Source organism: Neomonachus schauinslandi, chromosome 7 (assembly GCF_002201575.2).
Source record: "Neomonachus schauinslandi chromosome 7, ASM220157v2, whole genome shotgun sequence".
NCBI classification, from domain to species: domain Eukaryota; kingdom Metazoa; phylum Chordata; class Mammalia; order Carnivora; family Phocidae; genus Neomonachus; species Neomonachus schauinslandi.
The window spans coordinates 121,725,218-121,739,745 of NC_058409.1; the positions used below are offsets into that span (position 1 = coordinate 121,725,218).

At 38.4% G+C, this 14,528-nt stretch overlaps 1 protein-coding gene across 3 annotated transcripts in view; it reads right to left on the minus strand.

The window, feature by feature from the left end:
* WDR70 (WD repeat domain 70) overlaps positions 1-14,528 on the minus strand; it is a 305,870-nt gene that overhangs the window by 207,262 nt on the left and 84,080 nt on the right. For all 3 annotated transcript variants that reach the window (XM_044916946.1, XM_044916945.1, XM_021696297.2), the window contains one exon: positions 13,070-13,223. In XM_044916946.1, the coding sequence (XP_044772881.1) occupies positions 13,070-13,223 (154 nt within the window). The remainder of the gene's footprint in view (positions 1-13,069; positions 13,224-14,528) is intronic.

Here is a 14,528-nt window from a genome sequence, read left to right on the forward strand (position 1 = left end):
AGGTCATGATCCCAGGGTCCTGGGATCGAGTCCCGCATCAGGGTCCCTGCTCAGCGGGGAGCCTGCCTCTCTCTCTCTCTCTCTCTCTCTCTCTCCCTCTGTCTCTTATGAATAAATAAATAAAATCTTTAAAAGAAAGAAGCAAAAATAATGAAATAGTAGAATTAAATCCAACCATATCAATAATTACATTAAACTTAAATGAGCTAAGTACACCAATTAAAAGACAGTGATTACCATTATACATTAAAAAGCAAGACCCAACAATACACTTCTTTCAAGAATCCAACTTGAAATATAATGACATAGAAAGGTTAAAAATAAAGAACTGAGAAAGATCTAGAAGCACCTTGACTCAGAGCCTTGAACAGAATAGCCTTTGCTGTTCCTCTTTCTGCATGGCCCTTTCTCAGATATGTGTGTGGCTGGCTCCCTCGTGGATCCTTCATCCAGGTCTCAGTCTGAATGCCACCCCCTCACAGAGGCCACCCTGACTACTCTATCTACAAGCCCCTAGTCACTCTCCATCCCCTTAATTGGCTTCATTTTAATTCATAGTACTTACTACTCTCTAATTTTGTGATATATATTTTTGCATATTTACAATGTCTCCCCACTGGCATATAAATTTCATGATGGCTTAATCTAGCAGACATTCAATAAATGTTGTTGAATACGGGGCGCCTGGGTGGCTCAGTCGTTAAGTGTCTGCCCTCGGCTCAGGTCGGGATCCCAGGGTCCTGGGATCGAGCCCCACGTCGGGCTACCTGCTCCGCGGGAAGCCTGCTTCTCCCCCTCCCACTCCCCCTGCTTGTGTTCCCTCTCTCGCTGTGTCTCTCTCTGTCAAATAAATAAATAAAATCTTTTTTAAAAATAAATAAATAAATGTTGAATAAATGAATACAGAACAAAATATACCAAGCAAACAATAACTTTTTAAAAACTTGAGTGAATATATTAATATCACACAAGGTTGACATCAGAAGATGAAAAATCACAAGAGATAAGGAGGGACATTATATAATGATAAAAGGATCAATTCACAAAAAAAACATAGCAATTATAAGTGTATATGCACCTATGGGGTGCCTGGGTGGCTTAGTTGCTTAAGCATTCAACTCTTGATTTTGGCTTAGGTCACGATCTCAGGGTTGTTAGGTCATGATCTCAGAGTTATGAGGTTGGGCCCTGAGCCAGGCTCTGTGCTCAGCACGGAGTCTGCTTGAGATTGTCTCCATCTCACTACCCTGAAATCATGACCTGAGCCAAAATCTAGAGTCAGACACTTAACTGATGGAGCCACCCAGGCACCTCTCCAAATAATCTTTAGATTCAAAATAATTTCAAACAAAATCCTAGCAGGATTCTTTGTATGTATAGACAGGATAATTCTAAAATGTATGTGAAAAAGTAAAGAAACTAAAAGGGCCCAATATCAAAACTACAATGAGATATCTCACACCTGTCAGAATGGCTTAAATCAACAACACAAGAAACAACAGGTGTTGGCGATGATAAGGACAAAAAGGAACCCTCGTGCACTACTGGTCGGAACACAAACTGGTGCAGCCACTCTGGAAAACAGTATGGAGATTCTTCAGAAAGTTAAAAATAGAACTACTCTATGATCCAGCAATCGTACTACTGGGTATTTACACAAAGAATACAAAAATACTAATTCAAAGGGGTCCATGCATCCCTTTTACAACAGCCAAATTATGGAAGCAGTGCAAGTGTATTGATGAATGTATTGATGTGTTGATGAATGGATAAAGAAGAGGTGGTATGTATATATATATATATATTATTCAGCCATAAAAAAGAATGAAATCTTACCATATGTAAGGACATGGATAGAGCTAGAAAGTATCATGCTAAGTGAAATAAGCCAGTCAGAGAAAGACAAATACCATATGATTTCACTTATATGTGGAATTTAAGAAATGAAGCAAATGAGCAAAGGAGAAAAAAAGAGAGAGAGAATGAGAAACCAAGAAACAGACCCTTAATTATAGAGAACAAACTGATGGTTATCAGAGGGGAGGTGGGTGAGGGAAGGGTGAAATAGGTGATAGGGATTAAGGAGTGCACTTGTCATGACAAGCACCAGGTGATGTATGTAGATGAATCACTATATTGTACACCTGAAACTAATATAACACTGTATGATAACTGTAATTAAAAGCTTTTTTTTTAAGGGCGCCTGGGTGGCTCAGTTGGTGGAGCGACTGCCTTCGGCTCAGGTCATGATCCTGGAGTCCTGGGATTAAGTCCCGCATTGGGCTCCCTGCTCAGCAGGGAGTCTGCTTCTCCCTCTCCCGCTCCCCCCTCTTGTGCTCTCTCTCTCTCAAATAAATAAAAATAAAATCTTAAAAAAAAAAAGCTTTTTTTTAAAAAGAAACTAAAATAGCCCAATTTGAGACAAAGAACAAAGTTGGGAGGACACCGACAAATTTTTTTGAAGATTTTATTTATTTGAAAGAGAGAGAGCGAGAATGAGCAGGGGGAGGGGCAGAGGGAGAGAGAAGCAGATTCCCCACTGAGCAGGGAGCCCAACTAGGGACACGATCCCAGGGTCCTGGATCATGACCTGAGCCGAAGGCAGACGCTTAACCACTCAGGCACCTGAACACACCACCAAATTTTAAGACATACTAAAAAGATGCAATAATCAAGGCAGTGTGGTATTAGTGAAAGGATATTGACATAGCTATAGAAGAGGATAGAGAGTCTCAAAGTAGAGAGCCTAAACTGCCTTGGCTTCCTCAGTCTTGCAGACTCCTCCACACCTGCTGCACTCTCCTCTGCCTAACTGAACTCCATCTTCACTGACATCTCTGCCTGGCCCTATAATCTAATGCATAGTCTGCTTACATCCCAGTCAGTTCCCATTTACCATTTTCCTCTCCCACTCCCAGACTCAGGGATTCTACAGATGGATGCTGCTCAGTCTAGTTCTTGGACCCTCACTTCCAGTACTTTGTCCGAGCAACAACCCAACAACTCACCGAGACCATTCAGGTCTTGAAGGCAAGCCCCAGAAAATAGGGGTTTTTTTACTGGTATGTGTTGATTAGAGTTGAAATAGCATCTTGGAATATAAAGGATATTTTTAAGAGGACCAAAAGAAAATGATCCCTATTACAGAAGACATTAAGATCAAAAGGATATGTGGGCACCTTAGCTGCTGAGTACCTAGAATATGAACACAAGTAGGTTAAACTGTAAAAAATCTAAAAGACTGTGAATGTTGTTTCTTGTTTGTAAGATAGGAGCATGACAAAGGCAATGGGAATGTTAAGTACCCTTGTGTTAAAACAGTGACCAAAATTAGTCATAACAAAAATCAAGTTCAACTAAGGATTCTTAAATGGATCTAAACAGATTCAGTACCATGGCTAACATTAGCGGAAAAAATTTTAAAGTGACACCTACTAAAGAACAGCCAGTGACTAAAACAGTTTTTCATCAAATAAACTAGTTTTTCTCTCTTCCTCCCTTATCTAAACATAGGCACTCCTGAAAAAAATCCCTTTATTTAACAACCTTAACTGGAAATAGCCTAGAAGAATTAAGCATCCATTTGTTTCTCATAAATGTTATCCTCTCCCTAAAGAGAGGACATTACTGAACCATGATCAATACTGGTTTCCTCTAAACACACACACACACACACACACACACACACACACAGATGGGGCGGGGGCACAGCGCAATGCGTGCTGATTTGTACTAATCTATACATACTCTCGTGGCTGCCACATGACAAGAACTGTAAAGAGCCGCTCTGATGCAGTGCCATCTGTAGTCACTGAATGAGGTGAGGCTCTGTGACCCACCCAAATGAAAGTGCCCATGTCTTTGGCATGGTGAGCTAACTAACAGAGGCAACTCACATGATGAGATGAAATGCAGCAGAGAATATAGTGTGAACTTGGATCCAAAAGTTCTTCTCACCCGGAGTCTGTTCTTTGGCTGTTAGTAATCACAAAAGTTCCTAAAATTGTCAGCAAAATTTTGTGTGCATACATTTTGCTGCAGAAAATGTTCACAGCTTTAATACAGGAGTTGGCGAACTTTTTCTCTAAAGGGCCAGATAATGAGTATTTTAAGCTTGGCAGGCCACATGGTCTCTGCTGCAACTATTCAACTCTACCACTATAGCACAAAAGCAGCCCCAGACAATAGTAAATGAACAGGCATGGCAGTTTCCAATAAAACTTTTATTTACAAAAACAGAGTGCAGGCTGGTTTGGCCCACAGGCTGTAGTTTGCCGATCCCCGTTGTAATCCATCCACACTCTTAGTCATTTCCTTCTATGAATCAAAGACTCTGAAGTCCAAGTTTTTCTAACTTCTGAGTGATTTTAAAATCCATTTGAATACACTGAAGAGATAAATTCATTCTTCTGTGATCTACTCAACTCCAACGACCTCTTCCAATATATTTCAGCAGCCCCAACTACAGCTAACTCTGGCATTACCACAAATAGTTACTTTTCTGAAACCATGAATTTCCAATATTTATTGATTTAACAAATATTTTTCAGCTGATATGTTCTGGGCTCTATATATTCCATTTACTGGTCACATAACCTCCTATCTTCCAGTTCTTCAACCTTCTTTATTTTCATTCATCCACTCCTTAAGCATAAACCTGGAAGTCCTTTCGCTTTACCTACAATGAACAACTTTTATTCTGGAATAACCCCCTCCTCCTCATCACTGTATTCCATTCAAACACCCAGGCTCCTGAATAAGACTCAAGAATATCATACAAATATGCAGAATGACTGTCTCTGCAAATTTACATTCTACAGCCCTTAGTGCTCCCATAGTTCTTCTAGTCATTTTTCTCTCACAACCGTCAACAGCTATTCTAAGTCTTTTTTTTTTTTTAAAGATTTTATTTATTTTTTTGACAGAGAGAGACATAGCAAGAGCAGGAACACAAGCAGGGGGAGTGGGAGAGGTCTAAGTCTTCACTATCTTACTGAAGGCTTCACCTCAACATCTCCCAACACAAAATTAGTGACTCTTCCAGCAGATGGTGACACTTTTAGTTTCCTACCTAAGACCCACAATCTATAAACATATCTGGATATGAGCCCTCTACAATCCCTCCACTCCCAGTGTAAATATATTCCGTCCTCCCACTAGAAGCCAACTCTTGCTCTTCTGTGTGATCACAATCACTACAACCTCCTCATGGACTTGCATTATTACTTAGTATGTGTGGTTTTTGCAGAACTAGATTAGTTATCCATGCTGTGTAACAAATCACCACAAACTTAATTAATAAATTGGAGGTGGCCTACGACACTAACAGTTTTGGAGGTCAGAAGTCCATCACAAAGTAACTGGTTTCTTTGCTTAGGGTCTCATAGACTGAAATCAGGATCATGGTAGGGCTGCGTTCCTCTCTCAAGGTTCGGGGTGGGAATCTGCTTCCAAGTTCACTGGGGTCACTGGCAGAATCCAAGTTCCTTGTAGTTGTAGGACTGAGATGCCCATTTCCTTGCTGTCAGCTGGAGGCTGCTCTCAGTGATTAGAAGCTGTGTGCCTTCCTTACCACATGGATTCCTCCATCTTCAAAGCCAACAAATGAGAAGCTTTCTCATGTTTAATCTAAATTAGACAAAAGCTATGCCTGCAAATCTTTGCAAAATAATCCCCTTTATCTGTAACTCCTGTTGAAATGGCTAAGGAGTAATATCCTTAAGCTTCCTAGAGGTCACCTGGCTTGATTGAGAAAATCTATGAAGCACACATTAATTTCTTGAAAAAGCCTTCAGTGTAACTGAATAATCTGACCTTATGATCTTTCTGAGGTTGTAGCAAAAGGTTATATGTACACTCTTGGTTTCTTCTCTGAACCACATTTTTGGAAGCAATTTCTTCATTTTAACATTATTTGCCATCTAAGATAGGCTCAAAATTAACTAAATCATCTAGTCCTGGTTCCCTTTTAATAACATCTTTCAATTTAACTTTATTCTCTCATATTTTCCTATAAGCAGCAAGAAGAAATCAGGCAGTACCCTCAACATTTTGTTCAGAAATTGCCTTAGCTACATACCCAATTTCATCAAGTAAGTTCTGCTTACAACTTCAAAGCCAGAAACAGAGACTCTCCCCTCAAGTCAAATCCCTCCCACACTTCAAATCTCTTTTGCCAGGAAAGGCTCAATCCCTCTAAGGGCCCACCTGATTAGCTCGACCCACTGAAGATAATCTTCCTTTCTTAACTGTGCCATACAATATAACCTAATCATAGGAGTATTGCAACCTGCTCATAGTTCACATCCACACTCAAGGGGAGGAGCAGAGAATCTTGGGTGCCCTCTTAGAATTCTGCCTACAACCAGGACTAGGAGTGTAGCAATTCTGAAACTACTTTCTATGAATGGTAGCAATGAACAAATGAATGAAAGTAGTGATGATGCTAGAGGCCAAACTTCTCACCGTTGAAGAAGTGAAATACAAATATGGAATGGAGAAAGGCTAGGAAGTTAGATTAGGATTACTGGATATATCAGTGTGAACTCATGATTTTACACACACACACACACACACACAGTTGGTTGATCTCCCATTCCAGCTCGCTCTCCTGAAACAGTCTAGAAGCAATGACACACCAGCATCAGTGAACATACCCAGGGCCCAGATCCAGATTTGTAAACAGAATTCTCTATTAAAAGGAGCCATGGATCAATGGAGAAATGGGTAACATCAGAGCAGGAAAAGTACAAGATGAGCCAAGAACATTTTGTTGTACCAGAATGTAAGAAATCATCCCCAAAGTGTTGGGGATATGTCAAAAGGACAGAAACCAGTGTTAGGGAGTTTCTATTAGATAAAAAGCTCTGAAAATATTCAGAAATTGGAAAGAAACACAATGTACTTCCAATCACTGTACTATTTAGAGTTTATATTTGTGGTTAAAACCATCAGTTAAAACTGCTTTCAGAAACAAAACTATACCTAGAATTCACAGTTTAAAATGTTTTACTTCTTAGGAAACAGGATTTACCATTAAAAGGATATGACTAATATGTTCATCTCCAAATTTGCAATAGCAAATTTTTGGAGTGGCTGGATATCAGAATAACTATGTGAACTATTCAAATATAAATAAAGCTATTTGAAAACATGTTTTTCCTGTAATTATTTATAAAGCTTCTAATTTCCATAATTACAGTACATTCATGGAGAAATTGTCCAGTTAAAGGTCCAAGGATTCTAGGGTCCCCTGAGCCCATCCTTTCCCAATTTCATCATGTAGTTAAGAAAGAAATGTAACAGAATTGTTTTGATGTTGAAAAGAAAAGGGTTGAAGACAATCCAAAGGAAATTCACTTAACAATATCAACCCGAGATGAACTGATAAAAGGAAGTTTAATAAGTGAAATTATAAGATCATAATCATGGGCATTCACTTATTAATAATCTATGAAAACACTTTTTAATTTAACTTAATACTGATGTGTTATGGAGTTTTGATGTATAGGAATACTTCTCAGTGAAGAATCAAAATTTAATAGTCACACATTTGTGGGCTCTCGGCCAAAGAGTCCCAATCTGAATCTCAGGCAAAGTGTGTAAGACTTCAAAGTAAGAAAGGAAAACACTCTCTGATTGGAAGTAATGTACCAATATTCTGGTTTAAAATAAATGAGTTTTAGATGACAATATAACTACAGATTTTAAAGTATGCTTTTGAATAGCTTAAAGGTTGATTCCTGCTTATCCTTGTCCTACTTCCCTAATGTTAAAAAAAGAGAGAGAGAGAGAGACAACAGGCCCAAAATGGAGTCACTTATGGTAAGCCCACAGCACCAAAAAGAAACTTAGTACCTAACCTAAGTACAGTTTCAAACCCCCCAGGAATGTAATCTTAACTAGTCAGTCTGGAATTTCCTGATCAGCACCAGTGAGGTAATCCAACCAACAGACCCCTTTGCCCCCCCAAAAGAAGGTATAATCCTGCTGGAATAATCCATTTTTTTCTATTTGTAAGTTCCTTGTCCCACCCTCTCTCTGCCTTTAAAAAGTTCCATTTTGGACAGCTCCTCATAACCTCTATTTGCTAGATTAGATGCTGCCCAATTCATAAATCATTGAATAAAGATCATTAGATCTTCAAATTTACTCAGTTGGATTTTTGTTGGATTTAGTATTACTCGTCTAAACCTAGAGAAGTAAGGTCTTATTTTTCCCAGATAAAATAACCAATAATCCCATGAACTCCAGCCCAGGGATCCTCATATTTTAAAAAAGCAGCCCAACCTAATTTTCAAAGGATATCTTATGAAAAACTCCAACACATAAAACAGACAAAACCAGAACTCCTCTGACTGAAGTGGAAGGCCCCCTGCTCCTCACTCCTATCCTGAGGCCTCTCCTTTCACCTTACTGCAGCCCCTGGAGCATATGCACAAAATCCCAAGACTGTAGAACATACAAAACATAGTTCCAAGTAATAAACTAATGTAAATGTCCTGGTTTGATCAGAAAAACATCTTTTCAGATGCATAAGGAAAATACAGGCATACAGAAACAAATGTTATTAGTGATTATATTTGGGTAGTAGAATTATGAGGAATTTTTTTCCAAATTTTTTAGAGTTGACAGGAATTACTGTTAGAAACCCAATAAACTTTATTTTTTTAAGGTATAAGTACAATCACTCTCCCCATAGTGAACTGCGTTGTAGTATATGACAGAAAAAAGCATTTCTGTACCACTACGAGTACATTTAAAAATACACACATACACACACAATGATGTAAAGATTAGAGATATAAATTTAACAATATAACAATTTAACAATCAGAGAGGCCTGTTTATATTTGAAGGACATAATATTTTAATCACAATAGATCAGATATATTTAATTGTTTCCTTTAATGTCCTATTTATTGCAATTCAGAAAAGAGGTTAAAAAGTTAAGGAAAAAAAACTGTCCCATGAAATCTACTACTTTCAAATAATAATTCTTACATTTCCAAAACCTATTACTCAAGCCAAAGACTGCAGTTAAGATATCAGTAACATTTCCTAGACAAGTAAATAGTCAATTAATTACATCTGCTTCTGGGAAATGAAGAAAGTAAATATTAACCATGATTTTGAAATCAAAATGGAGATATTAGGCAAGTGGGGGAAGTTACAGTAGTTACAATATATAGTAGTTTTCTACATAATGGTAACTAAATTTTTTTCCTGATTTATTAAGAAATAATTAACATACATCACTGTATAAATTTAAGGCATACAGCATGATAATATGATTTACATATATTGTGAAATGATTATCGCAATAGGTTCAGCTAACATCCCACATCTCATACAGATAAAATATAAAGAAAAGAAAAAAAGTAAAAAAAAGTTTTCCTTGTAATGATACCTCTTAGGATTCACTCTCCTTTAACAACGTTCCTGTATATCATACAGTGTTAACTATAGTCATAATGTTGTACACTATACCCCTAATTATACCCTTAGTACTTATTTATCTTATAACTAGAAATTTGTACCTTTCGACTACTCTCTTCCAATTCCCTCATTCCCCATCTTCTGCCTCTGGTAACCACATGTCTGATCTTTTCTGTGACTCTGTGGTTTGTTGCGGGGGATGGGGGGGGGGGGGGGGGGCGTTGTTTGGGTTTTTCTCTGTTTTAGATTCCACATATAAATAAATCATACAGTATTTTGTCTTTCTCTGTCTGACTTATTTCATTTAGTATAATGCCTTCAAGGTCCATTCAAGTTGTTGCAAATGGTAGGATTTCCTCACTTTTATGGCTGAATTTTATATATATATATATATCACAACTTCTTTATCCACTTATCCATCAATGGACTTAGGTTGTTTGGCTGTTTCCATGTATTAGTAATTGCAAATGATGTTGCTATGAACATGGAGGTGTAGATATCTTTTCAAGGTCGTGGGTTTTCATTTCCTTTGGATATATTGAGAATATACATCATACTCAGTGGCGAAAGGCTGAACGCTTTTCCTCTAAGATCAGAAACAAGACAAGGGTGCCCACTCTCATTACTCCTATTCAAGACTGTACTGGAAGTCATAACTAGAGCAATCAGGCAAGAAAAGAAATAAAAGAAAGAGGTAAAATTCTATTTCAGATGATATGATTCTAAATACAGAAAATCCTAAAGACTCATCAAAAAAAACTCTTAGATCTAATCAACAAATTCAGTAAAGCTGCAGAACACAAAATTAACATTAAAAAAAATCAATAGGTTTTCACACACTAACAATGAATTTTCTGAAAAAGAAAGAAAGAAAATGATCCCATTTACAATAACATCAAAAACAATTAAATAATTAGGAATATATTTAACCAAGGAGGTAAAAAATAACTCTGGTAACTTAATATGCTAATGTTAATTTCCTATGTTTCCTCACAGACTTGCTTATCCATCCTTGTCCTACTTTCCTAATCATCTTATTATATGTACTATATGTACTCTAAGTCTGAAATTGCAGAAATAGCCAGAAACAAAACTAACCGGATTCCTTTCTTCCTGAAATTTTATTAGCTAAAACTTAAATCCACAAAGCCTTAGTGTTTCTATAATGTAAGAAGCCCTGAATGGCTGAAATAATTAAGAAGAGCTTAGAGACTGGCAAAAACTTCTCTTCCTCATACTTTTTAAGAAATACTGTCTCCCATCCAAGTAGTAACCAGGCCCGACCCTGCTCAGCTGTCGATGGTAAGCACAAACTAAAAAGAGAATAAATTAAATGCAAGTTATTAAAGGTTTCATTTCCATAGACCAGTTGCTTAAATAGTTCTGGATTCCCAAAAGCTTCAAATAAAGCAGATAAAAGCAGAACTAAGTTTAAGACAGGGAGAATGACCTAGAGACCTATCTGCTTTCTTTCCTTACCATCATCACTCTCACAACACCATCTTTGGTGGAATCCTAGGGGCAATGATTTTAAGGAGAAGGGAATGAGAAATTCTAATAAAATACATGAAAAAAAGAAACTACTGAAGCCACCACTGAATATAATTGTATGCTTAAATTACATATGAATTCTATTTGAATCACCTAACACTGGGCACTTCATAAACAGTCACACAAAAAAAATGAATGAGACTGTGATCCTCTTTAGGGTTGAGAGGAACTTCACTGGGTTTCAACAGAAGGCAGTTTGAAACATAGTATATTAATTTATTCCAAAAGTTCAACTACAGCATGTAGATTATAGCCAATTCTCATTATTTGCAGTAGTTATGATCTATAAAGTTCTGTAAATACTGAATTATCCAATACAGGGTTGGGTTCATACAAGCCAGTCATATCTTCATCAACTAATCAATATATAACTTTATGTTTTTGTTTAAAGAAACATTATTTAACATATATACCTGATTCATTAACATTGAACTCATAGTCATGACTGAATGAAGCTTATCTAACATATGTATTTCTCTGCAAGGCACATCATGGACTTTTCACACTTAGGAACACCAGACAGTGCTCCAGCACTTCAACACTATACTTGGGGGCCTTTTGTTGGTGATTTTGCTGTTTAAAATGGCCCCCAAGTAATAAAAATGCAGCACTACATAGATCACAAAAAGGACACTTGATTACAATGTGAGAGCTGAAACAAGAAGAAAGAGCATCAGCTTTTTCACATTCTTTTTTGCTGCTCTGTGCAAGTACATGTCTGCAAATGACCACAAAAGCACTGTGTATTGATTTGGGGGTTACAAAAACATTTCAGCAAATACAGAAACCACAAATAATGAGGATCCACTGTATTTTCTTAGGCAATCAAATCTATTAGATTTTGATGTAGTTACAAACCTTGAGTATTAAGTGTTTTAGAAGAATGTACTAGGACAGGGAAAGAGGAGTAAAAGTCAGAAGTAAAATTGAGGCTCAAAATTCCACACCAACCATATCCACTGACACTGTAATAGATCTGTGGGAGGCTGCATTACTGTTCCCAATCCATCACCTCTCCTGTATCCTCAACCTTTGGCATGTGATACTGCGGTTACTCTCCCTAAAGACCTGGGCAAATTTCTCCACCAATACCTGTGGTCATGTGATTTGCTCTAGCCAATGGAATGTCCATGGACATATGAGCAAAGGCCTGAAATGTGCTTCCAGAGTTGAGGTTTCCTTCTTGTGTTTCTGCCATCACCATGTGAAAAACATGCCCTCAGGCAGTTCACTAGTGCAAGGAGGAACAGGGACACATGGAACAGACCCAGACATTAACTGTAGCTTGGAGCCACACTCAGACATCCCACAGATATGTTAGTAATTATAAATAATCCATTAAGTTTGATAGCATTTATGCAGCTATAGTTAAATGATACTTAATATAATTTCAAAATACTATTATCTCACTAAAAAATCTTTATATAAAAGGTTGATGAAACCCTCTTTCGTTCTTGTTCGAAAGCCTAGTACAGAGTAGGTTCGTGGTATGTTGTTTCCAAAGACGGCTGCATCTATGTCTCCCATCCCATATCTTTTACAATGTGATCTTGTCATTCACACACCAAACGGTGGAGTCTGTCTCTCCTCTCCTCAAATTTGAGTTGGCCCTACAATGCTATATAAGACTTGAAGCCAGACCATATAAAATCTGAAGTTTCCATGTTCATCCTTCATGGAACCCAGTCATCAAGCAAGAAGTCAAACCCCACTAAGTCCACCACACTGCTACAAAGCCTAAACTAGACACGTGGAAAGAGAGTGAGCACGCACGCACGTATGCACATGCACATTGTGGGTAAGAGGCAGGGCTGGAAACAGGACAGATACCATGGGGTAGAGCACCAACTATAAATCATCTGAGTGAGGCATTTTGAACATTAAAACCATCCTAGTGCCCCAGCTGACACTATATGAAGCAGAAGAACTTCCTGGTCAATCCACAGAATTGTAAGAAATAATAATATGCTGTTTAAAACCAGACACTAATTTTTAGGGTGAATTATAGCAACTCAATCAAATTGTTAATAAATGTGTGCTGAATTAATTAAATTCAATAAATACTTTGTTTAATGCTTACCTTGGTGTTTGCCATGTCCACAATATACTGGTCTCCCTTTATACATTCCATTACTTCAAAACCATCTCTGTCAATCACTTTGGCCTGAGAGCTTCCAGATACAACAAGAATCATGTCTCCTGTGTTACTATACTGTAGTGACTTGATCTGATGGCTATGTAAAAGAAAAAAGAAAATAGTGTTGTAAGAACTGGGCATAATGTTTACACTTTCACTACATTAAGCACTGCCAGAAAAAAGTCACACAACTGCACAAACTGATAATTCTTCAAAATCAGGATCATCAACCTCAAATGGGCCCTCAACACTAGTGGCGATCCTGTTAGCACTCTCCTCCCACTCACCACAGCATCTATTAAAATATCTACTCACCGTAGGTATCTTCAACCCAACCAACTGCCCTTCTTTCAGCTGTTGATTTGTCTGGCTCTTTCCCAAAAGCAACAAACAACAACTGCCTCAACTTCCTCCCACTAATGTCATAAACTCATCTGCATCTGAACACCTCTCTTCCTCCTCCTCTTTGATTACAATGGTGGATGGAAACCTCTTCCTGCCCAAGGCAAATCTAATACCTATATTCTGGATCTCATCCTTTCCAGTCTCCTCAGGAACTTCTTCTGATTATCCTCTCTCCTCCCTTTCACAGCCAAGTGTTTGAACAAGTTTTCATCTCCTCCATGTCTCCAGTACTACAGTATCCTTTTTTTTTTTTTTAAGATTTTATTTATTTATTTGAGAGAGAGAATGAGAAAGAGAGCACATGAGAGGGGGGAGGGTCAGAGGGAGAAGCAGACTCCCTGCCGAGCAGGGAGCCCGATGCGGGACTCGATCCCGGGACTCCAGGATCATGACCTGAGCCGAAGGCAGCCGCTTAACCGACTGAGCCACCCAGGCGCCCTACAGTATCCTTTGCACGCTCACCACTCCACTCATTCCCCCAGCTTCCAGGATTTGGTCTGCTGGTGGCTAACACCTAAACTCCCCATACAAGATTATGTTACCATTCCAAAGCAGCCCACATTCAGCCTGGCCAGTGTGCAGTAAAATGGTCCAGCCCCCTGGTTCAGTCTGGGATCCATGGGAAAAATTAAACCAGCTTCAGATTTCCCTGTGGGACCAGCTGAGGCTGCTTCTGCAACCACATGACAATGCAATTTCTGCGCCTTCCTAAGAGTGTTTCCCCTGCACCTTCTCTCTCAGGGGCTAATCCCAAAAGCACTCTTCAACCAACCTTCTGCATGCAAATCCTGGAATTTCAAAGAATGGTTTTGATGAACCTGACCTGAGAGAGTTGGTATCAAAAGTGGTCCTATGAAGTCAATTCCAAGATGAGATCACCAATTGGATAGTAACGAGGACCCCATCATGGGGAGTACATAGTTCCTGACATGCTACAGCAGTGCAACTGCAACTGCTAAAAGCTCATCGTGAAAGGAAAGGTACTGGCTGGTGTAGT